Below are 24,170 nucleotides of genomic sequence, written 5' to 3'. Positions count from 1 at the left end.
TATCCCAGAGATACCTAAACCACATAACCAATAAAACACATCTATAGTCATTCATATGCATCATGCAAAAACATCACTTGACATCATCATAAACCTCACGCCGCAATCGCCTGACCCGGCTTCGTCCTCCCCAATCCCTCCTTCGCATAAAAGTCCATCGGATACACTCCGTTATTCTCCGTCTCCCACCCCTCCCTCACCCCCAGCGCAATCAACGCCTCATACGGCGTCAACAGAGGTCTCGCAAACGCATATCCCCAATCAATACTCAACCGCGGACAAGCAATCTGCACCCAGCACTCCACATCCGCCATAGACGCCAACTTCCCGGGGAATATCTCACTCAAGAGGAGATTCACGAACGGAATGCCCCTCTCATTCAAATGTCTCTCTATCATCGCCATCGTATTCGGATTCCCCTGTCGGCCCAATGACCCCAAAATAATCCCCCACTTCTTCGCCGACTTCGCCGTATTGATCGCATCCCGGCGCAGCGTATGCATCTCATCATGAACATACGTCTCCCTGGACAACATCCTCGAATACGGATCATACCGGTACGCAGGAATAGCCGGGTTATGAATCATCGCCGATTCGAGATGGAAGCGGCCGTCGCCGAGGTAGAGAAGGATATCGACTTCGTCAGCAGAGAGCGTCGGGGAGGTACATCCTAGGATTTCTCCCTTGGAGAGAGGCATGATCTGCGGAATGAGGACCTTGAAGCCTGCGCGCTCGAGAACGGGTTTCAGGCCGTGGAGAGTAGCGTTGAATTGGATGGTGCCGACAGTGGCGATGGTTTTTCCTGGTTGGAAGTTGCGTTCGAGGGTGGCGATTAGGTGGGTGGTATCGATGCTGATGTCGACGAAGATGTACAGGGTTTTGATCTTGGTGACGTCTACTGGGATCAAGCAGCTGTGGGCGTAGTGGACGAGTAGGTCGCACCCCAGTGCGCGCGCTGTGTAGTCGTCGATGCAGCAGGCGCCGTAGGTCACGTCGCCCATGATGAGGGTTTCGATGCCCGGGCAGAATTGGGTGAGGATGTCGGAGATGGTAGTCGCGAAGATGAGAAGGCCTTCGGGGAATTGGAGAGCCACGCGTTTGGCGCCGGAGGTGCGGATGCGGTGGATTGTCTTGGGGATCTCGAAGGAGTAGTTGCGTGGGAGGAGTTCGATGGCGGCGAGGATTTCCGGGTCTTCGAGGATCTCCGGGGGGACTTGGTTTAGGGTGCGAGGGGTGCGGCGGGGGGTGGCTGTGTTGATGGGAGTGTTAGTTCGTTGGGATGTTGGAGGTGAAGTTGTGAAAGCATGTAGTGTTGGCTGTTGGAGGGGTACTGACCCTTTTGTATACTGGTAGTCTCGACATTTTGTGCGGTGGACGCATCCTTCTGTGCTTGTGCGTCTGCTGTTCGGCGACCGACGAATCTCTTTTTGGGCTGTCGCAAGGGGGCGCTCGATGGCGCGGAGTCTTCCGGTATGCCGTTCATGGTGTAATATGGGTGTGATGGAGGGCGATATGGAGCAGCGATAAAGTGACTCCAAAGTGGGATGATGGATATTTTAGGCTGAGTCAGCAGGGCGGGTCAGGTGGGGTCACGCCGTTCGGCCTCGGTCGGTTCTCCGCATTCCGCAGGACAAGCTGATCAGTTCATCCTGCCATCACCACTTCTCCTCTTTCCGAGGGAGCTGTCGCGTTGATTGAATATTCATTCCTGTTGCTTAGGAGCTTTTTGTACATGTCTCACAGTTGATATCAATTGCCAAAATGATGACCTTCCGACCTCGAATGAGCCTCTTCTCTGCCCTTCGCACGGCCCCAGCTCGACGCCGCTTTGCGACTGAGGCGCGGTTAACCACGGACCATGTCCGCATCGTCGAAGTAGGGCCACGAGATGGTCTACAGAACGAGAAGAAGTCCATCCCACTCAAGACAAAGCTCCAACTTATTGAGAAGCTGGCTAAAACGGGTGTAACGACAATTGAGGCCGGTTCTTTTGTCCCAGCGAAATGGGTGCCCCAGGTACGTACGGACAGCCCGCATCCGGATTGAGTAGCAACGACGCCACCTCTTCTTGAACTCAAGACTAACATGCATATGTACGATAGATGGCCAGCACTGCAGAGATCTGCGAGCACCTTCTCCAGACTCCCCCACAGTCGCAGAACGCCATTGCCTACAACTACCTCGTCCCTAACGTGAGGGGTTTGGAGAACCTGATCAAAGTCATGGATGCCACAGGCGTCCCGGCAGACACGACAGGATCTGCTACGAAACGTCCGACAACGACCGAGATATCCGTATTCGTAGCAGCAACAGAGGCATTCTCCAAGGCCAACATCAACTGCACAATCGAAGAGTCCCTAGAACGCACCCGTCCGATCGTCTCGTTGGCAAAGACGAAGAACATCCGAGTGAGAGGCTATGTTTCTGTTACTCTGGGCTGTCCGTACGAGGGTCCCGATGTATCCCCAGCCAAGGTAGCTGATATCACGGCAACGCTACTTGAAATGGGAACAGACGAAGTGTCGGTGGCTGATACTACGGGCATGGGCACGGCACCCCGCACTATGAAGCTCCTGCAGGCTCTGAAGGCGGCCGGAATTGCGAATAACGATTTGGCGCTGCATTTCCATGATACTTATGGACAGGCTCTCGTCAACACCATTGTAGGGCTGGAGCATGGTATCCGCATCTTCGATAGTAGTGTGGGTGGTCTTGGTGGTTGTCCTTACTCCAAGGGTGCGACGGGGAATGTCTCGACAGAGGACCTTGTACACACCATTCATGGTCTGGGCATGCACACTGGTATCAATCTGGAGGAAATGGCCAAGATTGGTTCCTGGATTAGTGGGGAGCTGGGCCGGGCTAATGAGAGTCGTGCGGGCAAGGCCATATTGGCGCGGATGGAAGAGTGAATCGGTGCTTGCAGATAACTTTACAGTCTTGTTACATAGCAACCTTAGCCATAGTTCATAGTAATTGCTGATCTTCAACCAAGGTACACACCCTCATCATTCGACGCTAACATCCATCGCTGTAGAACAACATCGTGCTAGACGATTACAATAATACATACTAGGTTATCTCTCATCAAACGGCCACAACCTCTCCGCCTTCTTCACCGTCATCCCCTCCTCCTTCCTGTCCTCAGCATATTCGGATACCGATTGCCGCTGTTGCCAGGAGCGAAAGGATTGCAGAGACTGTGAGACTAATAAGGCCACTTTTGATCGTCGCAAAGACCGCAGCATAATTGCTCGCGGTTTGCTATATCCAGATAAGTAGCATATACGGTAATGGTTGTTACTAATTGTTGACCGGGTCCAGCTCTTTAAGTTATGTATCTAAAGCCGAGCCCGATGTGGTAACTGTCTTGCCAGTCTGCCATGCACCAATCAGAAAGGATTATTTGACGCCCGCTGACCACGTCCGATTACTCCTTGAAGGTGGCATTTCAATTAACGGTACAGTATTTGCTGGTCAACAAATCTATATAGTATTGGTATTTGATTTTCCCGTGCTTTGCTTGGCCAATAACAAACCGGCCCAATATGCTGCAAAGCACTGATCTTGTGTGTAGACCAGCAGGTAAAGGAACATATGTAAGAAGACTTTATCGACAGTAAATTAGCGATGTATTCACAACTGACCATGCAAGATCAGGGGCATTCGAAACATGATTCAATGCCGGCATCATGTACACATATAACACAGGACGAGAGAGGAGAGGAGGAAGAACGAGCTCTATAATCATTATACAATCAATAACCAACGCCACTCATGCAAACAGGCACCGAAGTCAACCTCCACATGCACCTTATTTTATACATCATTATCCACGGACATCAAATAGAGAAATGACATCTCAGTCTCTAGAAATCCGTAACCCGTCCACCGTAGCTCCAGTCACCCTCAGCACCCCACCTCAGAGGCTCATTCTTCGGTCCACCAATTTCACCAGTCTTGGGGTTCTTCTCTCCTTCAAACTCAGGTTTCACTCCATACTTCACATCGGGATGAAGCTCCTCGCCCTTGCCGGTGGCGTTGATCTCAGCTGCCACTGCGGGCTCCGAGTCAGGCGATTGGTTGATCTGCGGGGTGCTGAAGGCGCCGGTAGACTTGCGCTGGAGCTCTTCGAAGATTTCTTGCTCCTCTTTAGGGAGACGCGGAGGAGCCGGACCGCTGGAAAATGCGAAGGGAGGCTTGTCGGAGAGAAGGGCCGCGCGGGTCGAGAAAGCGCGGAGAGGGTGAGAGGATTTGGCGGGGAGACGGATTGCGGCGCGGAGGAACATTGTGGTTGTTGATTAACTTCGTATTATTATCAAAGAGATAATGAGAGAACGTTAAGCTCTGTGGTATAATCTGGTCTTGCTTGAAGCTGGTGAAGAGTTGGAGAAAGAAGATGCGGAGTGGCGGAGGTCGGGACGGAAGAAGGAAGAATCGCGATGGCAGAAAGCATTACCCGATAAGCCCTGATCGTCCCGATAGCACTCGGCCTTTCTGCCGGGTGTATTGCGCCCCCGGCGGTGAGCTGGATGGACAGTAAGCCATGAGAGATGGATGCCCTGAGGGCTCGTAAGTGAAGATATTTTGAAGTGTGGAGATTTCGCTCACACTGATCTTCCAATATATACATGTTTCAATATGCGATAACCCGTGATCCGCACGAGACGAGGCAGGAATCGAGTTCCGACAACTACTACTGCATGGAGTAAGGCGTCACGTGGGACCGCCCTTTCTGGGTAGATGAGCGTGACACGCTTATCATCCTTCAGGTACCTACCAAGTAACTACCACGTTCACCGTCAATCCGTTTCGCCATGAGAATGCCCCATTGCAGCCTCCCTACTCCCTGATCGTACTGAATATTGTGATCAGTCCTGCTGTATTCGTTCTGGGACGTTATTTGTAGCATACTAGAACCACCCGGATCCCTTCCTTCCCCTATCAGGTTATGTCTTCTGCTCCTGACGGGCAACCAATGCTGCCGCTTCCTGGAGCCCCGTCTTCTTCATGGTCCCGATTTCGTGAGAGATTCGGTGCACTGTTTCATGGCGCTGACCCCAGGGTCTGTGTTGCATTCTGGCTACTTGGTAAGCCGTCGGCCGTCTTGTAGACTCCGCGAACTGATAAGAACTCTTCGTGGCTCACTAACCGACATGTGTGAAATGCAACAGGCTTGATCAACAATGTCCTCTATGTTATAATCTTGTCCGCTGCCCTCGATTTGGTGGGGCCCAGTGTCCCCAAGGGCGTTGTTCTTCTCGCAGATGTCATTCCATCATTCGGAACGAAGCTGATTGCACCCTACTTTATCCACTTGGTTCCATATCCTACTCGGGTATTATTCTGTGTGCTATGTTCGGCTCTGGGTATGCTTTTGGTGGCCTTGAGCCCAGCCTATACAGATGGCGGTTCAATTTCCACCAAAATCGCGGGTATCATTCTGGCGAGCTTGTCGAGCGGAGGAGGCGAACTGAGCTTCCTTGCACTGACGCACTTCTACGGCCCGTTTAGTCTGGCAGCCTGGGGTAGTGGTACCGGAGCTGCCGGGCTGGTCGGTGCTGGTGCATACGCCGTTGCAACTACCTCTATGGGACTCAGTGTCAAGTCGACGCTCCTAGCAGCTGCCTGCCTGCCAGCGATCATGATGGTGAGCTTCTTCGCCATTCTGCCAAGAGCTCCCATACGGCCATTGCCTGCTGCACATGTTGAGTATCGTGCGATTGACCAGGAGGGCCGGGATCGGGATGACCCTCTGGATGAGCGGCACGGTCTACTCGGCTCGTCAGTTTTCCCCAATCGAACCAAAGGGAGCGACACGAGTCAGATGCTCAGCTTGCGGGTGTTTAAAGCCAACCTGCAGCGAGCTAGAGGTCTTTTCTTTCCCTTGTAAGTGCACGCTAGTGTCATCAAGTTATGATTGGCATGCTTACGTATTCCCGCACAGTATGCTTCCCCTGCTGCTAGTCTATGTGGCCGAATACACGATCAATCAAGGTGTCTCTCCAACCCTTCTGTTTCCACTTGAAGATTCGCCGTTCGAGCATTACCGTGCATTCTATCCCGCGTACAATGCGATCTATCAGGTTGGTGTTTTCATCTCACGATCGTCCACCCCGTTCTTCCGCATTCACGATCTCTACCTTCCGTCACTGCTGCAGATCATCAATCTGGTCGTATTGACATTAAACGCCTTATTTGACTTCATCCCGAGTGTGTACATAATCTTTACAGTCATCTTCTGGGAAGGGCTGTTAGGCGGACTGGTTTATGTTAATACTTTCGCCGAAATTGGGGACCAGGTACCGGAGGAGGACCGCGAATTCTCACTCGGAGCGACGACTGTCAGTGATTCCGCCGGAATTTGTATAGCGGGATTTCTGGGAATGGTGTTTGAGGTCTGGTTGTGTGATTGGCAGGTTGCCCACGGTCGCGACTATTGCCGGAAACTATGAGAAGTAGAGGAGTCTAGAAAGATAAGGGAAAAGAAATGCTATACTATCTTCACGTATATATAATATTTCAAATATATATTATATATAAAATAGATGTGACTCCCTCATGCATCATTGGCTTCCGCAGAGGCATTCCGGAAATGCCTGAAGAGGAATGGCACATGATTTGTTTCGTGGCGGGATTTGCTTGTGACCGTGCTCTCCCGTGACCCGGCACGGGCAATCTTCCGCCTTTTCCCTTCGCTTACAACAAACTACTACTCCGTCTTATCCTGCTATCCACCATTCAGCTAGCCACCGCGGAGGACCATCAGTGATCGACGCCCATCCCGGCTTTTGGGCTTCTGCTACACTAATCCCAGTTATTCAAGGCCTGCTTACCGCTACCCAGATGACTGGATCACCATGCAGCCCCTGGTGGGGATTTCACATGCAACAACTACGTTTCTTCAGCTGAACCATGGTTTCCCTCACTCTACACCAACTAACTACTCTCTGTCTTCCCCCCCACATACCCCGTACTTGGGTCATCGAACTGTGCCATTATTGACATCTTTCGATCATAAACAGGCTAGTGTTCTGCTTGTTGGTTGCTCACCTGTTCCTCTTTTTACAGTGGTTCGCCGCTTTTGTCCATTCTTTGTCCTTTCCTTACTGCCCCTCCCATCATTCCAGTGCGCAGTAAAAATATGAATTTTTCCATTTGATTATCTTCCACTATTTCTCTTCCGTATACTTTTACGCATCTTGTATATTTCATAGATTGTCTTTCAAAGCCCTTATAGACCGCTGCTGCCTGATTCATACCCGGGGTTGTCTTGGGAAAATGATAGGTAACTGACTGCCCAGCGAACCCCATGGGATGTCATAGTCTGCTGCTAATATATACATCCAGATCACGTCCTTGGGCGGCCATCTACAAAGTTCCGGAAGATCCAGGTTCTTGCTGTACTTGTATTTTGGTCTACCTATCTATTAAGGTGCGTCTCGATTGTTCGTCTCTTGCCGCTGTTTTGCTAACGGATCAATCGTAGAGGAAACAAGAATGGTCCTCCTTTTATCCGCAAGATCTCGTCGCGCCTCTCGAAAAAGCTGAGCGTCTGGCAAACCACTGTCCTTGTTTTCCTCTGGCTCTACATTTGCCGCAATTTTGCGAAAATTGTCGGCCTTGAGTGCCCTGAGCCTTTAGCCAACCTATACTCGCGCTCCTTTTTCCGAGCAACATGGATCGCGACAGGATTAGACGCTGGGTTCTGGACAGCAATGGGGATAAAGCCAAAGTGGCTACGAGATATTGCGTCTCTGGTTTTCTCTGGTTATTACCTTATCGCAGCAGAACAGGCAGATGAGAAAGTTCGCCGGGTACGTGCTACACTCACAGTAGAGCATATGCGTGTGTCTTGGAATAAGAGCACCACACCGTATCTCTGGGCACTCGCCAAATTGGGCCGCCCGCGGCTCACGAGGTACCCTCCGCGTGCCATCCGTATCACCCGACCGGCGTCCTCGATTTACAAGGAGCCGACAAATGCATGGCTTTACTTCGATGGGTCGTTGACTGCGCTACGTGATCAAACATGCATTGTCCTTGATATTCCTGGGGGTGGCTTTGTTTCGATGAGCCCTCGGCATTCCGAAGACCGACTTCTGGCCTGGGCGGCGAGAACCAAAGTTCCCGTACTGAGTCTCGACTACAAGAAAGCACCGGAGTACCCGTATCCGTATGCTTTAAACGAGTGCTATGATGTATATCATTCCATTGTCTCCACCCGTGGGCGGTGCTTGGGCCTCAACGGACGGACTCGTCCTCGTGTTGTCATCACTGGTGATAGTGCTGGTGGTAATCTCGCCACAGGCGTCACCCTTATGATCCTTCAATCCGGCAGTACACATGCCTCTAGATGGCAAGGACAAAACATGCTTCCACCCCCGGATGGGCTGGTTCTACCCTATCCCGCGCTGAACATGAAGATAGAAAGCTGGATGACGGAAGAGCAAATGGCGTTGATCCAAGAGAAAAGCACACGTCGAACCAATGAGAGCGTTCTCCGAAGGAAAGATATGGACTATCACCGGTTGACGCCTTTTACTTCTCCGGGAACGTCGTTCGGAGATTTCCAGCGTGACTCTTTCTCTGATGCAGACTTGGAAGTTGGAAATTTGGTTGACGCGACCTCGGTGAAGTTGGCACAGCAACTGAAGATGGACATTCCTGAAAATGAAGCGGCTGCTATCACTGAGCACCAGCCTAAGCAGATCCAAACCCGGCTGGCCGTCTCATCAATGATATCGTACGTCAACGATCGTATATTAACCCCTGAGATGATGAGGGCAATGATCATCCTATATATCGGACCGCACAATCGCCCCGACTTCAATACAGACTACCTACTCTCTCCAGCCTTGGCTCCCGAAGACCTTCTAGCACGCTTTCCCAAGACGTACATTATCACCGGAGAACGTGACCCTCTAGTCGACGACACGGTCATCTTCGCCGGGCGATTAAGACAAGCTAAGCTCCGCCAGTTTCAGGAACGCCAAGAACTGGGCCTCGAAAAGTCTTATCGCAGGTTTAACGCAAAAGACCACGTCGAGGTCTCCCTATTGCCCGGGATCTCTCACGGGTTCATGCAAATGGCGGGCTTCTTCCCTGACAGCTGGAAGCACATCTACCGTTGTGCCAGTTGGATCCAAGATCTATTCGATCTCGCTCAGGCTAAAAGATCATTCTCTGGTCATACGAAGGCCTTCGCCAATGGTACACAAATACCAAAGGGACCCAAGTCCGTTCCTCGCGGCAATAACTCGCGCAATCATAGACGCCATCTCACCGGAGAGTCATCCGGCGACGAGGATAGGCCTCTCGAGATAGGCATCAAGAAGTTGACGCCACTGACGCCACTGCATCGCAGCTCCAGCGCCCCCATCGACAGTACCGATATTGATAATCAAGCTATCGCAGCCAAGGATAGTGACAGCGAAAATGCTAAAAAGGAACGCATTCGTAGCGTCTCCCGAGGGCGAACACGGCGACCAGGAATCACCAAGAAACAGCGTCCCATACCCATGAGGTTAACGATCCCTCCTCGAGACGGGTATATCTCTGGATCGCCGAGTCCTGTTCCTTTGCGGGAGAGGAACCGAAGTATCAATAGCCTTGCCAGCGAGGAAGACCTGATTGACCGGCGCATGAATGGTATAGCTGGAGGGTTGATGGGAATTGGCGAGGGTGCTAGGACGCCTTAGCGACCGCTTTTGGAGGATTTGTATGCATTAAATTTGTTTTTGTGAGCTTATATAGATACCTTACTACACTTGAGCATTTTAGCGAGAGTATATACCTCATGTAAAACGTTTCCAGACTCAGCAACTGTAGAGAATAGGTAGAGGCAGTACTAGTAATCATCTGACGAACAGGAGGCTGTGTGTTTAATACCGGTTATACGCGGGATGAGATAAAACTGTGGACCCACGCGTTGTACATGCATGATATGTCGCATACCCTATCATATAATTTCCTTTTTTACTACCGATCTACTTATGTACAAGTCATCAGACCCTCGTTGATACATCATCTCATCTCATATATGCACGCATTCCCACCTGAAACCATCCAATCACGTCCTGGTCATCTTTTAGTCTCCATCAACTGAAGTTAAGAGGTATAGTTCCCCTTTGCAGAAAGACTATCAATTCTACCAAGCAAGAACTCCAACTGGCGGTAAGCCGCACCAGGAACATACTGTGGGATTTCTATCACGAAGGGGAAAAAACAGTCAGCACTCTTCAACAGTCATCAAACCTCTCCCAAAGGGATAGAAGGAACTTACCATGACCGGACAAATACACCGAGCTGAAAGTCAACCCACGCTCGGTATGCGCCGTACCCAGGTACCCGGCACCGGCATCAAGGTTATACGGGTCGGGCTCATCGCCCCAGTACAGCTCAGCCAGACCGTAGTGGTAAGGAACGAAGAGCGGTTCCACGGGGGGACGCTGGAACCCTTGCTTACCGTTCCAGGTCATGTTCTGGATGGTGGCGAGAGAGCCATTCATGAAGAGGAGGTAATCGAGCCAGCCGTGGCCGATGATGGTGTTGTTAGTGCGCTCGATGACGCTGGGTAGGGGACCCCAGGAGCTGGGGTCGCTGCCGTCGCCGTTTGCGAAGATGACGGTCTCCGAGCACACGGAGTAGTCGGTCGGAGGGACGTGCAGGATCTTTTGCACGTCGGAGCGGTTGAAGTAGTTGTCTGGGCCAAAGCCGAGGGAGGGGAAGCCGAGCACGTCCCAGAGGTAGGGGCAGAAGTCGATCAGGTGGTAGTAGTTGAAGCAGGGGTTGACGTCGTAAGCGGCCATGACGACTTCGTCCCAGACTTGGCAGTCTTCGGTGATTTCGGGGGCCGTGGGGAAGGGGGTGGGAGGAGGGTAGGTGATGGCCTTGTCGAGGAAGGCGTTGTAGCCGCACTTGTCGGCTTTGGCGTTGATGTAGGAGAGGAAGGTGGAGTTTAGTCGGAAGATGTTGTTGTAGTGGTTGAGATGGCGGACGGCCGGGGCTAGTGGGTGATGTGGTTAGTGATGGTGTAGGTGGTGGATTATGAGGTATATGAGGGGGAACGTACAGTACATCATCACCGAGTCGCTGTTGATGGACGGGTCGTTGATTTGGATACCCTTCAAGTTGAAGTAGGTTGTATCCTCCTCGTTCAGCATGGCGTCGGCAATGTAAGGGACGTACATCCCCGCGTAGCTTTCGCCGGTGATGTAGACCTTGCGGCCGTGCAGGTCGAAGGTGTCGACGAAGTGCTTGAACCAGCTGTTGAACTGGGCAGCCACGTCTTCCTCGTTGTTGACTGTCGAGGGGCCAGGGGAGAAGCCTGTGCCGGCGGGTTGGTCAATGTAGACCACGTTGGTGAGGTTGGTCCATGAGTATGGATTGGGGACGGGCTTGTAAGTGCCGGGCTGCCAGAGGAATGGGCCATTCTCTTGAAGCAGGCCGTCTAGGGAGCTACAGCCGGGCCGCCATTGAGCCAGATAGTGATCTTTGTCGATTGTTAGCCGGCTAAGGCAGGACAGGATGATGGGAAAACCACTAACCTCATCGCTGGCCTCTGGATTCTGCGAGGGGAAGAACCAGAAGAAAAGGCTGGAATTTCCAGTCGGCGTATTGGGGAGAAGACCGGCGTAGGATTCGCCGACGTCGAAATCGACTTCCGGGATGCTTGTGCCATTGACGAGGAATCCTGCAATTTGAATTAGTAAGACTGAGATATGCGATTAGGAACGGTATGACGCACTTGCAGTCTTGTTTGTCAGATACTCAAAGTCGTTGGATCGGCGCTCAACGGGCACGGCGCGAGACGCTACGTTGCGATGTGTGAGAGGAGGCGGAACAGCCCGACGATGAGGATTTTGGAGACTGGTGGCCGTGCCAACCAGTAGCAACGAAGCAATTGCCGATGTAATCCGCATATTGATAACTCTCCCGAGAGATCAGTGTGAGAACAGGACTCACTTGACCGGAGGATTCTGAAAAATTCATCCATCGTTGGGGCATGCATGGTCCCTATTTATGTAGTTCCCCCGAGGCAAAAAGGTCCCTTGCACATTAGGCAGCATTGCTAACAATGGACCCATCTCATGCAGAAGCGAGGTGATTGCGTGTGGGCTCATTGAGAAACTCTCCCTGTTCAGGCAGGTCTCCGCTTGATTTGAGAGGGGACGAAGAGGAGGCCGTCGGAGAGCCGGACGGGGTCTGGAGAGAGGTAACGTTGGCCCGCAGTTGAAGTGGTCGGTGGAAGCATCGGATCTGCAGGAAACTGGATACTAACATCGACTAGACAATTTAGTCGCGGAACGCGCCTGCGAATCACGGAGCGAAGACATATGATGAGGAAATTGGACTCGATCCACTCGCCAGGATGTAGGTTTGAGGGTACCGGTAGCTGCTCACTCAGGACGACCTCGAGTGACTGGCCATTATCAGGGCAAATGATGATGTGCTGATACCGGGTTGGGGGATAGTTATGCAGGGTTACTAACTAACCGACGCAGGCTTCCTGCACTTCCATATTGTCATGACGCCACAACCACGCTTTGCATCGGCTTCGTAAAGGCATCCCGCTGACACTGAAAGGTTCAGGCTTATCCCATTCTTCTCGTTGTTAGTCCCTTAGGTTTGGGTTATACCCACGGACCACCGAGACAACCCGTGGCCCACGAGCGTACCAATCACCGACCGAGGATCTAGTGTGTGTGGAACCCTATCGTACCTCTCTCAACAGTAAGCTTCAGTAGTACACGAGCTGAGCTAACGAAGTATGGGAACGAAAATGGTCTCCAACGCACTATACAAACAATTCTCCGAAACATAGTTATAACCGGCTGGACTCGGCCAACATCAGTCACATATTGCAGGAGCATACCTTGAGCTTAGATGACAGGCCAATATGCTCATATGAACGCAGAACCTTTTCCCGAAATGTCGTCTTCTCCGTAAAAGTTGGACATCACTGGCTGCAAGTTTCCATCATTTAGGCATTGAAGCGATCCGGGTATCCACTAGCTCTGCCACAAAGAATAGTACTTCTGAAAATGTGAAATTGTGGCCTGCACGCAGCAATTGACAGCGTCATTGGCTGATATTCAACAGTTTCAGGCGATGCGCGTGATGCCTGCAAAATCCAATTGTGCCCCGTCGACTGTTGTTCAGACCTGCAGGCCATCATAGGAGCTGTCTCAAGACAAAACATATCTGAATCCATCTTTGTCAATAAGATTGAACCCAATCTGCAAGTAAATGCATCGTAATATTGAGAAACGGAGGGGAATTAGATCGAAAATTTAGAGAGCGTCTGAAACCCGCAGGAGTAGGAGTGGGCAGCGATGGCGAAAGAAAGTCTGCTACGCTCACATGACGCTGCAAATGGGACAAACCACGGCCTTGTGATATTTTCATTTGTTTTACCCCTTAGAAGACACCTGAAGGCATGGAGCTGTCAGTCTCGAGTTGACCAAACCCCCCGCTTTCTTATTGTATCGTATCAATCTGCAATTTCTCGGCAACAATATTATGAACGGATGCTTTAGTGAGTCAGCCTGCTTGCAAAGTATACTTTAATGCTTTGAGGTTTGGGAAAAAGGATGGACCGCTCAGTCAAGCTCACCAGATCACAGTATTCAACTGGTAGGGAGTAAGTAATCGGAAGCTCGCAGAAGATGATGGACATTTCGTCAACTTTGACGTCTTCCGTGGATAAGCAAGCACACTTCTAAACGATCCCGTGTCTTGGAAAAAGCAATCGCATTCATCGACTGGCTCACAGCTGTACGGACTCGATCGTCTCTTATGCAGAAGAATAATGTCCTAGATCGGCAATTCACTTATTGGCGAAGTACCTAGCTTGTGGCATGCTGCTTTGTTGACGTGGACTAGAACATACGTACTGTCTTGATGCTTACAAACGAAGAACTTGGAACAAGGACAGTTCCAGGGCAGAAGTTATTTGAACCGCAACTTCGGTTTCAAAAAAGTCTTTATGGAGAAGAACACGCTGCAGGAAAAGGCCCAAATATACATTCTCCCGACTAGATGTGGAACAAAAGACTCCCGGCAATACTACGCTGATTATGAAACCGGAGATGCGATGAAGCCCTTGGTGTCACGCTGTAAGAATTAAGACGGCGCTCAAGAGCTTATGTTGTCGGTTAAATAGCCCCAAGAAATGAGCGGTTTGTGATGTAAGTCCCGATTCATCCAAAGTCGCCGTTAGATGAAGACTCGCTCCTACATCCACGGATTCAACAGGTCTGTACGTACTTGCCAACTGACCGCATGAAATCTCCGCACGAAATTGCAAATCGCACTAGCATTTAAAAAGCTAAGTTGTGTGTAAATTGCAGGGAGACTACTGAGACATTATAAGCTGCCCAGACCATGGTAATAGCTGACCCGGCTGTATCTTCTATCAGAGGGGAAACCGCAGTATGCATCCTTGCCGGTTCATTGTAAGGAGAGTGTTATGGACTTGATTAGATGTGTGAGATCGAGTGACGCTCGAGCCCACTGCCTTATTCGAAGTACCAACTCAAGATTGTCTACTATATCTGTTACTGACAGGCAGCATGACGACTTCGATGGACCAAATGGAGCAATAGGTGCACGCCGTATCGCCGCATAATTGGAGATGATTGATAAATCAGGTCTGGAGCGCGATAGTCCATCTTCTCTCATCTGATTACGTTCATCCAGCCTCGGTGGCGTGTTGTGAAGCGCTTTACGGTCATTGAGAAGTTCCTGATGTGAACGCGGCTTCATAGATTCGCGAGCCAGTTGAGGAAGTCGTTGCGCTGCGGTTGAGACTTTTGCTAAGCTTAGACCTCCAAAGTTTGACTCAAAAGGCAGATCATCCAGGTCGGATTACTGGGGCCGGTTTGTGCGTATTAAGAGAACATCATGATCTATCGGTTAAAGGATCGCTTCATAATTCAAACTCTCGGTTCTGTTGGGGTAAAGGTGAACAACTCATTGTTGTCGGCACCAGACACGCTGATCGAACCTCGATCGCCGACTATCTTTTTGTCTCTGTTGACCAGAGCCGTGAGGCCCTGCGAAAAATGTTATTCTACTGTAACTTATCATCTTATTGTTTGCGACCGAATTTTCTTAAGTAAGTGGTCACTATCCGACTTTCTTGTTAGCAACCACCGACCGTTGTGGCACACACCCTTTCCGGTCGGGAGCTGGGACGCGTTTCCTCTATTCAACAGCTAGTGGCATCATGCCCTTGAACAATGCTGGGTGATTGCTCCGACGCTAACACGCGACGGCGGCTTTAGTTTAATGATCTGGAAGAAAAAGTATGTCCATTACTGTGCCTGGCCCGCTTCCGGTGCTGCTGGATGTGATCGGGGTTCGGCTTCAGCAAAGGAACCGGCTGTTAGTCTCGTTATCGAGTTTCCATTGACAGTGCAAGCATCCGATAAAAGAGGGGCGTTGATGAAGATACAAATGAACGAAGTGAAGCCGGCCTGCAATTGCCGGGATTGGCATGCAGCACCCGATAAGTCATCCGATTGCATCACACCGATGCACCAATGGGTGATGATGATCGTCATGAGGGAGAGGGGATAGGATCATCATGATTGGATGGTCCGTCCGCCCATTGGAGCTGGTGCTACCGTAGGAGTGCCACTAGTCGCAAGATAAATGGGGTTCTTCTTGAGTTAAACTCACGCAAGACGAGAGGTGCGAATATTCGGAACGAGGCTCCGGGGGCTGCGCAGACTTAATGCTGTCTTTCTTTCTATGTCTATTTTCTTCAACCACAATCATGTGAGCAACGCCCCTGGAAGAAGCGTGGAAAACAAAAGCAATCGATGCATTGAATGCAAGGACTATTGTTCAGCCAGTGAGGTTGCCAATCAGCTGCAGTCGGAGCAATAGTCAGAAAGTCAAGATGATGAGCATGACCGACGTGTGCCCTTCACCGCAGACGGGATCTCCATGAGGTGCTTCTCCCTAACATCCGAACCATCGCCGCCGACAATGGCGTGCTCTGGAGCTATACATCATCATCATCCCCATCCCCATCCACTTTCTCCATCTCGTGTGCTCGTCGGCATGTTACTTAACTCTGCCCTCCCAACGTCGCACAGGACCATGGATCTCTTGCTGTCTGGGCCTGCCTTCGTATCACGATTTGCCCCCTTTTAAATCCGACCATCCTCGTCCCTCCTGCTCCTCACTCACCGCATCGACCACCCTGTCCGGGGTTCTCTGCTATCTACCCGTCGATCGCCTTCCACCACCCCCTTCTAGATGCAGCAGGTCGAGTGGGCGACTTGGGACCGCCAAATGGCCGCCACAACCCACGTCAACATCCGCGATGCGAGTAGCACCCAGCCCCTGCTCGGTGCTGACGAGTACGATGCTTATTCGTGGGTGTTGCTGGAGGACCATCCGTTGCGCTCTCATCCTACGGAATGTTGCCCCGGTGTACTTTGGGTACTTCGGAAATGCTATGCCGCAGTGACCAAGAGATGGAGTGATCGCGCGCTTACTCTGATCTGTTTGTTCTTGATGTTCCTGTACGTCTTCTACTAGTTGTCGGTTGGCATGCGATTAGGGCTTACTAACTCACTTCTAGAGTGGCGATTCAATTTCTCTCGCTCTTGCCATCCGGCGTCTCCTATCTTTTCCTACACGAGCAGTACAAAGCTCAATCGGGATTTATTCATTGGCCTACGGAGTTTGAAGGCCAGCCAGCTGCTTGTATATCCTATAACCCACGAGCTCATGCCAATTCCATCCAGTATTCCCTTGCGGCGGGCTGTACTGGAGTCAAGGCCGATATCTGGCTACAGGACGATGACATCATTGTAGGCTCTTCATGGTCGAGCCTCAAGAACGAGTCCACGCTGCGCAAGGTGTATCTGGAGCCACTATTGGACCACTTTGATGCTATGAGCTTATCTGAAGCTCAGCCCGACCACGACTCCATGGTCGCGACAGGACTGTTTGGACAAGATTCACTACAATTCAAATTGTACTTGGAGATCCGGTCCTCTGCAGACAATGTGTGGCCTCGTCTTTTATCTGAACTGGCGCTTCTCAGCGAACGTGGGTATCTTACCCACCGAAATGGGACGCAGGTTGTCCCCGGGCCTATCACTGTTGTTCTGACAGGTCAAGAGCAAGTGGACCTTGATGGTCTTTCCATCGACCATGAGAGCGTTGGCAAGAGTATCTTCTTGGATGAATCAGTCGTAACAGAAGTCGAAGAGTCTGCTGCTGTCCAGACCTCGACGGAAGACGAAATGGAATTTTCTGAGCAGAACTTACCGAGGACCTTTCCCCGCTCCGACGAAGATCCATCTCTGACCCAGGCGCTCGACATGTACAGTGCCTCCATCAACTTTGCCGAGACCATTGGATCGCCTTATCGCGGGCGATTCTCTCGACAGCAGATCGAAAGGATCCAGAGTCAAGTGCAAACCGCGCATCAAAAGGGGTTGCTGGCTCGGTACGAAGGCATACCGTGCCACTCGGAAGGGATGCGCCGCATTATCTGGCGTATCTTGGTGAACGAGGGGGCCGATCTCATTGAGGTAGACTGGACAGAGTGTGCTAGCCGGGGCTGGCGGCGATTCTTCAGCATCGGGTCGCGGGGGACCGTTCCGGCCGCCAGCCACCCGCTGCATCCCCCCAGGACATGGGGCAAGTGATGGTGTCCCGTGAGGCTAAAGTTCTTCTATGATAATGATTAGTGCTTTAAATGCAAATGATACCCAGTACTGCACATTAGATTTGTTCTGTCAGTAAATGCTCCAGACCAAGTAGTGTGCCAGGCTAGTCTGTTGCTTGGTATGGTAAGGAGTGGCGATGACACCGACCACATGAACGAAGTGAAAGAAGGGGTATGCAAGGGGAGCTTGACTTTAAATCATCAGCAATGTGGGGAATGCCATCGATCTTGTAGTACATACATGCCTTGGCAGGTATCTAAGCACTACAATCATCCAGAGCCAAGATTAACTGGATGATTTATTAAGCCGAAGAATGTACGCTGACATGTCCGAGGGGTGTGGACTAGCAGCATTTATGGTATACTATGCTACCCATTCTGCATATAGATTTCCTTATCTTAAGTATCCCGTAGTACTCTGTGATTAATACGAGTGTATGGTGAGTTGAAACCCTCCGGCCTCCTTTGTTCTCGTTAGTACTACATTTCTTTTTTTTTTTTCACGACCTACAGCCCTCTAAATGCGAAAACAATATATGGGATCCGATCGACAAAAAAAATCAACTACAGTAACTAGATAAGTTACTTGATAGTGCTGACTGAGGAATAAGAAAGGAGGGTCACATCGGTCAGGATCGGCAGGTTCAGACATTGCAGGGTGGGGAAAAAAAAAGAGGCATTTCTTGCTGTCATTAGTCATGGCTGCTGCTGCTGCTTGCTGCGCCTGTACTCCATGCTTGATACTTTCAGGGTGCCAATCCATCCTGCAGGTCGCAGCAGCAGCAGCATGCCTTTCGGGCTGCACGGGTGTACAAGTATAGTGCTACTATACTTGGTATATTGTGTGTCGCTAGCCGGGTTGAGGCGGAGGGAACGAAAACCACTAGCCAGTCATTGTTGTAGGGATAGTAAGACTTTTGATTAGTTCCCTTTTCCCTTATCTCAAAATTGTTTTTGAATTGTCTGTGTTATGCTGGAGGTCGCCTTCATACTTGAATGTCCGTGAGGAATTCTGCACATCTGGGGGGAGAATAATAATAATAATTAAATGTGAGTGTTTTTTTTTGTTACCCACCCGCCTACTAGATTATCCACTGGAAGGACGCATGACACGTCGCCGGGCTGCATGGCATGGATGCCAACGGGCAGCGATCGGGTGGAGAGGGGGGTTGGTGGAAGAGTGGCCAGGTTGAAGGATTGGGCATCGTAAAAGTTGTAACCGTGATGTATAGAACACTGATGAAAAAATATGGAGGAAATTGTTAAGATAGGGAAGTATGTTGGAAGTCCAAAGGAATTAATTGTAAGGAGGGATCCACTCAGGTTTCCCCGCTTTCCCACGACGGCCCCATCGGGCCAACTTGGATTTGCAGCCTCTCCGACACACTCAAGTCGAGAGCTCGTCCTTTTCTGCTTCCTGCTTCGTCTGATTGAAATCGATCCGACTAGCAGCTCTTTTGCATGCGCTTGATTGGCCTGAAAGCCCTCCGATGTGTCCTCACAGGGAACTCTTGCGCCGTTTCCCTGGCTCCGTCGCTCACCGTTTTTCCCTAATTCTCTTCCTTTCCCGTTCCCTCGCTCTCTCGCTCTCTCTTCCTCTCTCTCCACTCGTCTTTTCCTCTTTCTCTCCCCTCCCCCTTCTCCTGCTTTTCGCTGCGTGCTTCCATCCTTTCTCTCCTCCCTCCATCCACAGAGCTTTCGGAGCTGCTTCTAGTTCCATTCCTCTCTCCCCTTATCACCGGTTGAATTGAAACGGCTACCAGATCCGACTGAAGATCTCCGTGTTCTGTTTTTCTTCTTCCTTCCCCACCCTCCCGTTCGGGGTCGATTAAACTCAACTTTTACCGCCATTTCGCGACCTTACCTTAACTAACTGACTGACTGACAACTATCCGCGCCCGAACCCCAACCCAATTCTTTCCTTCACCCCCAGTCAATCAATCAAAACCTTCATGCTGCCAGCAATCCCCATTCGTCCCAATCCACCCCTCCCCTGAAGATGATGATGGATTTTCAGAAACACCATCCTCATCATCCATACCATACGCACCCGTCCATGTTGGGCGTCGTCGCCCACGACCCTCGTGCTGCGCCCCCCGCGCCGCCAGCTCGCGCCTACGGGCCTCCACCACCATCACACCCTTCCTCACCACGCATGTTTTATGACCACTTCCATCGCCGTGAGCCCGAGATGCCTCGATCTGGTATCACCCCTACCTACAGTTACCCGCCCTCCTCGGTCCCTACCTCCGTGCCCCCCGTCTCATACGCCCATGAGAACGCCTATGCGGCATATCGGACAGAGAGCAATGGCTATCACACATCAGCAGCGAGCCACGTCTCGCTGAAGGAGCAGAGTCTTCCCGGGGGTAATCGAGAGCCTGAACATCGTCCAGACCCTCATTACCCAGTCAGTCACATCAACAAGCCTGAACGTCGGGTGGTATATCGTGAAGGTAGGCAACTTGCAGTTTCTTTGGATATGATATCGCTTCCACTTATATTAAATTGCCTGATAACCTCCAAATAATCCTCTGCTATTGTGCGGTTTTCTCCTCTCTTTGGGTCTTTGTTTTCCTATTTTCTATCCACATTGGGATGTGACTACGAGCCCGGTATGTGGGAGTGTCAGACCATGATCGCGTCGCGATGACTGGACCTCTGGGGGCATGACTAGAAGCAAGTAAGATGCGAGAAGGAGCAGAAGCTGTCCGAACTGGGAGGATGCAAAGAAGAAGAAAAAAAACCTCCTCTGATCGGAGTCTAGCCATCTGCGAGGATGCAGTGTGGCGCGGCTGCAGCATTTGTTTATCCGTACTACAATCCCAGCGTCACTGCCAGATTCCGACAAGGAACCCAAACTTTGTGCCCGGCAGTGCGAGCCAATCAGGGGCGGTGCAGTCGGCGCGTCTGTGGCGCCTGATCGACTTCCGGCCCAGGAAGCCTCGGGAGCGCTATACCCGATCCGGGCTAGTTCGGGATGCCAGGGCATCGCTTCCCAAGTGGGACTAGTGTCGGACATACGCTCGTCCAGGCCCAGAGTCACGGGTTCTGCCCCAGTTCGGAACTCGCTTTGCTTGTCGCGCGCCATTCTTTCTTCCTTCGCCGCCCATCAGCTGCTGCCATCGTCATCTTCCTCCCTCCTTCACTCCCATCTCCCCTTCCCTCTCTTTTCGCCCCCTCGGGCCCTCTCTTTCCTCCCTGCCGCTTACTTACCTTTCCTGTTCCTAATCTCCTCCCGGTTGAACTCTCATCTGTCCCTTTCCTGATTGTCGCGTTCCCTTATAGCTCCCTTCTCCCCCTTTGCATGCGACATGAATCCTCCCCCGTCGCATGACCAGGGTCGCCGGAGGTCCTTGGGCAGCAGTGGCAGTCCCGCGTTCCCTGGTGAGTCGCAGGTCGTTGGACTCGCGCAATAATCCCCTGATGTCCTTGCTATCTTGCTTGTTGCAACCACACTTGTTCTCTCTTGCAGTGTATCTGTTGTTTATGCTGATCTCGGACATATTGGCTAACTCCGACTTTTCTCTTATCATAGGTGTCCAAGAGCAGTCCGCTGCGCCGCCATTAGGGCCGCGACGTATGCCTCCTCCCTCACCACCCCAACACTATCCCTCCAGAGGCCAAACGGGAAATGCTCCGTCCCTGTCCACTCCCTTCTTGTCGCGTGAGCCTCCCAGCAACCCGGCTCATCACCGTCCAGGGAGCAGCATGTCGATATCGTCCATGCTAGGCTCGGACGCTGACCGACCAGGCCGGGATGTAGGCTCTTCGTCCATCTTTTCGCGTCTTCCAGTCTCGTCCGCCCCGTATGGGAACGCCCACCCACCGTCGGCCCCCGGTGCCATGTCCCCGCCGACCGCGCCAGCGCGTCCGTCTCCGCTCGAATACCCAGGTTTCCGACGCTCCCAGACCCCCGAAAAGACCTTTGCGAAGAACCAGCCATCACGTCCATACCGATCCGGCTCCGGCGGTGTTCCCCAGCCCATGACAGAACAGGCTAAATTCGGTGGTCTGTCCCGCGGCCCGCCATCGTCACAGTATCCCGACAAGCCCAGCTCCACCCATCCCTCGCCCCAAATATCATCCGCCGAAGCCCCGTATAACGAACCACGCCGCTTAAGTTTCAGCGGACCCGCTCCTCGTCCCAACAGCCAGCCGCAGCACCTCGAACCGCCGCCTCGCACCACTGGATATAGTCCGCTATCACGGCCTGCCGCCGTGGCCGGGCCCGGAGAGGGTCCATTTGCCGGTACGCATCAGCGAGCGGCATCATATATGGGCCATGAGGCCCAGCATCACCGCTACGGAGGCCTGTATGCGGATCGACACGCGGAGGAACAGGCCCATCGTGACCGAGAACGTGCGATGGCGCACGAGGCTGAAACCAAGGCCGCGTCTCACCCTCCATCGCGGTACGGGCCGCCTTACGGGGACCGGGAGGCTGCAGCGCATCGCCAACAAGGCGCGTCTGCCTGGGACTTGGGCCGGTCCCAGCCCCCGTCGCCTGAGACGAAACGGTTTTCCGTCCCGGAGGCGGGCACCGGTTTTGGCTTTGGCGCTATTCAGAGCTACACCAAGTCTTTGGGCTCCCAGCTCGGAGGGTCGCGACAGCCCTCGCTTTCCGTCCATCCCCCTCCTAATCAGCCGCCCCCTCCGTCACACGATCAGCCACCGTACCTCAGCAAGCTGCAGACCGAGACTCGCGCCTTTCCGCCCACCTCGTCCGCGGGTCCACCCTCGGTCGTTCACTCCGCGTCGTCGGATGACCAGCGACGCAAAGGAAGTGATGAACTCATGGCGCATCGTAACCTTCTCGGGGTTGGATTAGACGCGAAGCGAGGGGGACGCGCATCGCCGCTGCCCCAGGCGGTGCAGGGTGCCCAGGCTCAGATCCTGGGTCCCGCGGGTGAGGCCGGAATTAAGAATGAGCTTGGCCGAGTTTTCTCCGGGATTGGAAGTGGTGTGGGAGGGGTCACTGCTACCACTGGTGGCAGTGGTCCTTCGACTCCCATGGCTCCGAGCCCGTTCAAACGCGACAGTGCGGCTGGTCGGTCCAGCAATGGGGAGACAGATGATCCCAAGATTGCTCGGCCCAGCTCAGCGAATGGGAAGCGATCGAGGAAGTCGCGCGACGAGGATGGTCGCGCCGAGAGCGAGGCGGCCGCCCTGGGTGCCCGCGGTCGACGGAGCAGGCATCTCCATCACCACCATCATCAGTACGTTATTCCCTATTCTTCAGGTTTGTAGTACCCATGCTAATGTGCACAGCCATCATCATCATCGCCATAAGCCAGAAGAAGAAGCTGCCGCTGCTGCTGCTGCTGCCGCTCTTGGCTCTAGCCGTCCCCTGTCTTCGGCAAATTTCTTCCATCGAACGGCCACCCCCGGGGAAGGCAGCGCATCCGCCGCAGCGCAGGCCCTTGGACATCACCATCACCATCACCATCATCACCACCATCATGCTCCCCGACCGGCCGGGAATACAGCTGTCACACCTATGCGCGAGCCTCGCACGGTGGTTACTATCGAACCACTCCTGTCGAGCGTCGCCCATCTGCCTCGACACCACCTAGGCTCGACCTTGTATGCGCCCCGGATCGGCGCACCCACCGAGAAGGCAACCTTGGAAAGTGCCAAGTTCGGTTACACGACTACACCGCTTCCGTTGCCTCGCTTTGAAGGCAAGGAGAACTGCACGTTTACAATCCGCGTGCCGCGTTTCCGCATTGACACCAGCCATCGCGAGGAGATCTGCGCGCGACGCGCCCTCTGGGGCACGGGCGTGTATACGGACGACTCGGATCCTGTTGCGGCGGCAATCCACTCTGGCTTCATCCGCGGTGCTTGGGGTGAGGATGTGGATGTAGATCTACTGGACCTGGAAATTAGGGACACGTATCAGCATGCACCTAAAACGGCGCAAGATGTTGGAGCGGAAGATGGCGAGCGACCCCGGGTGCCGCCAGTGCCACCAAACGACAAAGATCTGCATATTACGCTGCTGATTCTCCCCCGGCTGGAGCGATACGACTCCAGTGTGTTGTTCGGATTGAAGTCGCGAGCCTGGGAGGGCTCGCATGACGGCATGAGCTTCAAGGTGCAGCGAGTCGAGTGGGTAGACGAAGGGGTTGGGCGTGGTGAGGAGCGCAGTGGCGAGGCGCGGCGCAAACGCCTGCGCAATCTGATGCAGACCGGACGGATCTGCACAGGACCGGGAGTGATCAAATTGGAGCAGCTGCGAAACGGGGTGCAAATTCCCCGACGGAAGCCGCTGGAGGGACAGGAGTCGATGCAGGTGTCTTGACTCGATGCAATTTCTCGAAGTTCATTGTTACGACTGCAGTAAGACTGTATCTGCAGCTGACGGCGTTGGAATTTTCTATGTATTAGCGAGGCGTGGCGAACTGAAACTCTTTTAATCTACGGATATTGGCTTAATCAAGTTAATTCAAATGACCTTTGATCGAAT

At 52.5% G+C, this 24,170-nt stretch overlaps 8 protein-coding genes across 8 annotated transcripts; 5 read left to right on the top strand and 3 right to left on the bottom strand.

Annotated features, from left to right (window-relative positions):
• Positions 1–101: 101 nt before the first annotated feature.
• dph1 (2-(3-amino-3-carboxypropyl)histidine synthase) lies at positions 102–1,546 on the bottom strand (the record flags this gene model as incomplete). Its single annotated transcript, XM_025528522.1, has 2 exons — positions 1,336–1,546; positions 102–1,249 (listed from the first exon to the last, which is right to left on the bottom strand). Coding segments are annotated over exons 1-2 (1,296 nt in total), but the record flags the coding sequence as incomplete, so codon positions are not given.
• A 215-nt stretch (positions 1,547–1,761) lies between these two features.
• On the top strand, positions 1,762–9,701 carry BO83DRAFT_399252 (CLN3-domain-containing protein; the record flags this gene model as incomplete). The annotated part of the gene is made up of 8 exons (XM_025533311.1): positions 1,762–2,016; positions 2,103–2,908; positions 4,918–5,090; positions 5,175–5,889; positions 5,948–6,403; positions 7,072–7,073; positions 7,351–7,435; positions 7,490–9,701. The coding sequence occupies 8 exons, from the start codon at positions 1,762–1,764 to the stop codon at positions 9,699–9,701; spliced, it is 4,704 nt and encodes a 1,567-aa protein (XP_025387473.1).
• Positions 9,702–10,110: 409 nt separating this feature from the next.
• cpdS (putative serine carboxypeptidase (CpdS)) lies at positions 10,111–11,924 on the bottom strand (the record flags this gene model as incomplete). The annotated part of the gene is made up of 6 exons (XM_025533310.1): positions 10,111–10,208; positions 10,286–11,008; positions 11,075–11,435; positions 11,465–11,494; positions 11,550–11,695; positions 11,750–11,924. 6 exons carry the CDS (start codon positions 11,922–11,924, stop codon positions 10,111–10,113), a joined length of 1,533 nt encoding a protein of 510 aa, XP_025387472.1.
• Positions 11,925–11,942: 18 nt separating this feature from the next.
• Positions 11,943–12,578, bottom strand: BO83DRAFT_43185 (uncharacterized protein). Its single transcript, XM_025535598.1, has 2 exons — positions 12,499–12,578; positions 11,943–12,278 (listed from the first exon to the last, which is right to left on the bottom strand). Exons 1-2 carry the CDS (start codon positions 12,529–12,531, stop codon positions 11,991–11,993), a joined length of 321 nt encoding a protein of 106 aa, XP_025387471.1. The 5' UTR covers positions 12,532–12,578; the 3' UTR covers positions 11,943–11,990.
• Positions 12,579–16,272: 3,694 nt separating this feature from the next.
• On the top strand, positions 16,273–17,678 carry BO83DRAFT_389230 (uncharacterized protein; the record flags this gene model as incomplete). Its single annotated transcript, XM_025532791.1, has 2 exons — positions 16,273–16,541; positions 16,601–17,678. 2 exons carry the CDS (start codon positions 16,273–16,275, stop codon positions 17,676–17,678), a joined length of 1,347 nt encoding a protein of 448 aa, XP_025387470.1.
• Positions 17,679–19,097: 1,419 nt separating this feature from the next.
• BO83DRAFT_43114 (uncharacterized protein) lies at positions 19,098–19,573 on the top strand. The gene has a single exon (XM_025535561.1). The coding sequence runs from the start codon at positions 19,189–19,191 to the stop codon at positions 19,447–19,449; it is 261 nt and encodes an 86-aa protein (XP_025387469.1). The 5' UTR covers positions 19,098–19,188; the 3' UTR covers positions 19,450–19,573.
• Positions 19,325–20,647, top strand: BO83DRAFT_378860 (uncharacterized protein). Its single transcript, XM_025531367.1, has one exon. It carries the CDS (start codon positions 19,701–19,703, stop codon positions 20,226–20,228), a length of 528 nt encoding a protein of 175 aa, XP_025387468.1. The 5' UTR covers positions 19,325–19,700; the 3' UTR covers positions 20,229–20,647.
• Positions 20,648–20,815: 168 nt separating this feature from the next.
• Positions 20,816–24,169, top strand: BO83DRAFT_378859 (Rxt3-domain-containing protein). Its single transcript, XM_025531366.1, has 2 exons — positions 20,816–22,917; positions 22,970–24,169. The coding sequence occupies exons 1-2, from the start codon at positions 21,125–21,127 to the stop codon at positions 24,003–24,005; spliced, it is 2,829 nt and encodes a 942-aa protein (XP_025387467.1). The 5' UTR covers positions 20,816–21,124; the 3' UTR covers positions 24,006–24,169.
• Position 24,170: the final 1 nt, after the last annotated feature.

This window comes from Aspergillus eucalypticola (assembly GCF_003184535.1).
Source record: "Aspergillus eucalypticola CBS 122712 chromosome Unknown BO83scaffold_14, whole genome shotgun sequence".
Classification (NCBI taxonomy): Eukaryota; Fungi; Ascomycota; class Eurotiomycetes; order Eurotiales; family Aspergillaceae; genus Aspergillus; species Aspergillus eucalypticola.
This window is presented reverse-complemented; position numbering and strand designations above follow the sequence as displayed.

Bases quoted from the DNA above. Each gene is read 5' to 3' on its own strand.
- BO83DRAFT_43185 (XM_025535598.1), bottom strand. From the start codon at position 12,531: ATGACAATATGGAAGTGCAGGAAGCCTGCGTCG. The intron at 12,279-12,498 runs GTTAGTTAGTAA...AGTCGATGTTAG, and splicing joins AGTGCAGGAAGCCTGCGTCG to TATCCAGTTTCCTGCAGATC.
- BO83DRAFT_43114 (XM_025535561.1), top strand. From the start codon at position 19,189: ATGTGTCCTCACAGGGAACTCTTGCGCCGTTTCCCTGGCTCCGTCGCT.
- BO83DRAFT_378860 (XM_025531367.1), top strand. From the start codon at position 19,701: ATGATGGATTTTCAGAAACACCATCCTCATCATCCATACCATACGCAC.
- BO83DRAFT_378859 (XM_025531366.1), top strand. From the start codon at position 21,125: ATGTCCTTGCTATCTTGCTTGTTGCAACCACACTTGTTCTCTCTTGCA. The intron at 22,918-22,969 runs GTACGTTATTCC...TAATGTGCACAG, and splicing joins CTCCATCACCACCATCATCA to CCATCATCATCATCGCCATA.